This window comes from Arachis ipaensis, chromosome B04 (assembly GCF_000816755.2).
Source record: "Arachis ipaensis cultivar K30076 chromosome B04, Araip1.1, whole genome shotgun sequence".
In the NCBI taxonomy this organism is placed as follows: Eukaryota; Viridiplantae; Streptophyta; class Magnoliopsida; order Fabales; family Fabaceae; genus Arachis; species Arachis ipaensis.
The window spans coordinates 115,659,452-115,662,997 of record NC_029788.2 but is presented as its reverse complement, the minus strand read 5'-3'; the positions used below and the strand labels follow the sequence as shown (position 1 = coordinate 115,662,997).

The following is a 3,546-nucleotide window of genomic DNA, read 5'->3' as shown; positions in this document are numbered from 1 at the left end:
CATACCAAAATTCAATCATTAAATTAATTATTCGTATAAAATATATATTAAAATATAAAATATATATTAAAATAAATTAAATATAATATATATTTATAAAAAATATATAATAACTAATTTAATAACTAATTTTGTAAACATATAACATTTTTCGATTCATTATTGGACAGTATGGAAAGGTAATAACAGATGAAGCTGCTATGGTATGACGACCTTATTATTAACCTTTCCCACATTTATTTCAAAGTTTGTTGAGTCACGCGGGTGCTAATTTGTTTTAGTCCCAAGAAGGGTTGTGGGGCTAAATAGCTTTTGGATATTGGTATAGTATGGGTTGGAAGATAATGAATAAATAATAAATGGGAAGTTTGATGGTGGCATTAGTTTTGGTGGTTAAAAGTGGCATAAATTTGACCAACAAATAAAATATTTATATATAAAAAATAAAAATAATTATAAAAAATCATTTTAGTAAAAATAATTATAAAAATAATTATAAGAAATTATTTTTATAATTACAAAAAAATTATAAAAAATTATTTTGATAAAAGTAATTATAAGAAATTATAAGAAAGAGAGAATTATTTTAGTTTTAGATTTAATTTTTTTGTCATATGTTAATATTTTATTTGTTGGTCAAATTTATGTCATCTTTAGCCACTAAAATCAATGCTACTATAGAACTTCCCATAATAAATATCTACAACGCTTTCTTTAATTTGTTCACTTATATACCTATCATTGATGATGTACATTATTGTAATTTCAAATGCCATTATTGCCAAAAAGCATTAGTACTATTTCTAGACATCAATTGATGTCAAAAAACTTCTATTTGTACTCTCAGTTTTTTATTTTAAATGAAATTAAAGAGCTGGACACAATTCAATACATATGCCGGTACTATTACTAACTTAAATACAAATATGAATCCGAAAAGACTGAATAAATGAAACCGAGTAAAGGACATTTGATTAAATTCATGTATATAATAAGCTAGTATTTATCATGTGTCCTAAAACTGCGTTTTTTTTAGAATATAATAAGATAAAATATTTTTAATGTATTTATTTTGTATTTATTAAATAAAAATATTTAAAATTTTTTATTAATAATAAATTTATCATATATTCTCAAGCTACATATTAATTAAATTCATATAATAAAAGGATATTCAATTAATAATTAATTGAATTGCAAGGGAGTAATATGGTGTGGCCTTTATATAGTTGAAACGACATAAATAGTGGCCATCTTTATATCAGAGACATTCATTACTGTGGCGTACGACAAAAGCTACTATGTGTGTGTATGCAGCCTTATCCCGTGTGGGAACAAGATATTTTCACTCCAAAAATCTGTGAACATTGGTTCACCACTCTTCAAATATGAAGAGTAATTTCAGGGATAGGAAATGATTCCTTGATACTTTATAGCTCGATTTTTATTGTGTATTATGAGTTATAATTTAGGGTAATTTACCTAAATAAATAAATTAGGCAAAATATTTACTCAAATACACAAAACTGAATTATGTTACGTGTATGTACAAAAATTATTTCTATGTAATCCGTGGCAAGCAACTACGGTTTTTGATTTATACATAAACCGTGACTGCCAGAGACTAATTATAAGTATTCTTTGTTGTGTGTAAACCGTGGCAGGTTCCAACGGTTTACGAAGTGGACATGGAAGGCATAAACCGTGGCAGGTTCTCACGGTTTATGAAGAAGATGCAATGGTGATAAACCCTCGTGGGCTACGACAGTTTATGAAGGAGCAATTAGCGCCATAAAACCTTGTAGGTTCCCACAGCAGAAACGTAGCCCACCTACAATTTAATTGAAATGATGTCAAAACAAAGAATAACACATGATGTTCAACAATTTATGAACCGAAAATAATAAACCCTACCTGGATGCAAGAGAAAACCCGAATCCCTCAAACCCACTGGGCCTCAGAGTGGGAAACCTCCAGAAAATTCAAAACTGTAGCGGCCCAGCCAAGTTAACAACGTTTCTGTTTGTCCCACGACAAAGATATCTATACAACCAGGCCAGTGCAGCCGAGCCCCAGCTATATCTACCCAAGTCGTCCAACGATGCCAAATAAGGCAACCAGCGAAGGTGGACCCGGTTTGCATTCTTGTCCGCAAACAGCTGAGACGACAACAGCATCAGAATATAAGCACGTGCGTATATACGCACGGTCTCATCACTAGCATCTGCTGGGAGAACACGGAACCTCTCATGGAATCATGTGTAGCACACTGTCATCTGCTTTACTTTACTCTGTGGAGGTAACTCCCCAAACAACTCCCGGAACCACACCCATGCTGGTCTACCGTGTTCCATCAGATTCTCAAACTCAGTCAGGCACCCACTAACGGGCGCACCATCGATCGACAAACCCAGCTGATATGCCACATCTTGCAAAGTAATGGTGCACTCACCAAAGGGCATGTGGAAGGTGTGGGTCTCAGGACGCCACCGCTCAATAAATGCGCTAAGGAGAGGCTCATCAACCCAGAACCACTGACTGTTTAGCCTAGCCAAATGAAACAAGCCCGCGGTCTCCAGATACGGTATAATCCGGTCATGTAAGGGCATATTCTGTTGTCTCCTAACGGCGCTAATAACCCTACTAGGCTGCAAAATGTGGGTAACAAAATCCCTCAACATACAACCATTACTAATAACATCAAACATAATTTAAAAAAAATTATTATTGGTTTTATTGATTCTCTTATTATATTATTAACAATGCAACTACTAATACTATGCACTCATGTCTCATGATAACAATAAAAATAAACAATATTTATATAAATAATATTAATAAGAATAACAATAAAAATAAACATAATAAAATATTTTTACTAACAATAACCCTAATAATATCAATATTTATAATAATAATAATAATAATAATAATAATAATAATAATAACTAACCTCTTCGTCGATGTATCCTGCCACGTGAGCAACGCCATTTAGTCGGTACAACCGATTCTCACCCTCCATTGGCTCCACCACCCACTCCTCGTTCAAACCTTCAAAGCTTTTCCCAAATCCTCTCATCACAACAAGCTTCAGAATTTTTTTGGTGAGACAAATGATCCGTGAGGAGCTTCAGCGGATTATGTATTTATAGCCCCTAACACATAAACCGTGGGAGGCTACAGGGATTTCTGTTTATTGCGCAATCTTCATAAACCGCGGGAGGCTATAGGGTTTTACGTTTAATGCGTGTTCTTCATAAACCGTGGGAGCCTGCCACGGTTTACGCCTTCCATGCCCACTTCGTAAACCGTTGGAACCTGCCACGATTTACACACAACAAAAAAGACTCATAAACCGTCCCTGTCAGCCACGGTTTATGTATAAATCAGAAACCGTGGTTGCTTGCCACAGATTACATAGAAGTGATTTTTGCACATCCACATAACATGATTCAGTTTTGTGTATTTGGGTAAACATTTCATCAAGTTTATTTATTTGGGTAAATTGCCCTATAATTTAATTTTATTTATTTTTATTCTAAGTTT

At 33.3% G+C, this 3,546-nt stretch overlaps 1 protein-coding gene across 1 annotated transcript; it reads right to left on the bottom strand.

Annotated features, from left to right (window-relative positions):
- On the bottom strand, positions 2,021-3,159 carry LOC110270769 (protein MAIN-LIKE 2-like). The gene is made up of 2 exons (XM_021120219.1): positions 2,954-3,159; positions 2,021-2,648 (listed from the first exon to the last, which is right to left on the bottom strand). Exons 1-2 carry the CDS (start codon positions 3,077-3,079, stop codon positions 2,256-2,258), a joined length of 519 nt encoding a protein of 172 aa, XP_020975878.1. The 5' UTR covers positions 3,080-3,159; the 3' UTR covers positions 2,021-2,255.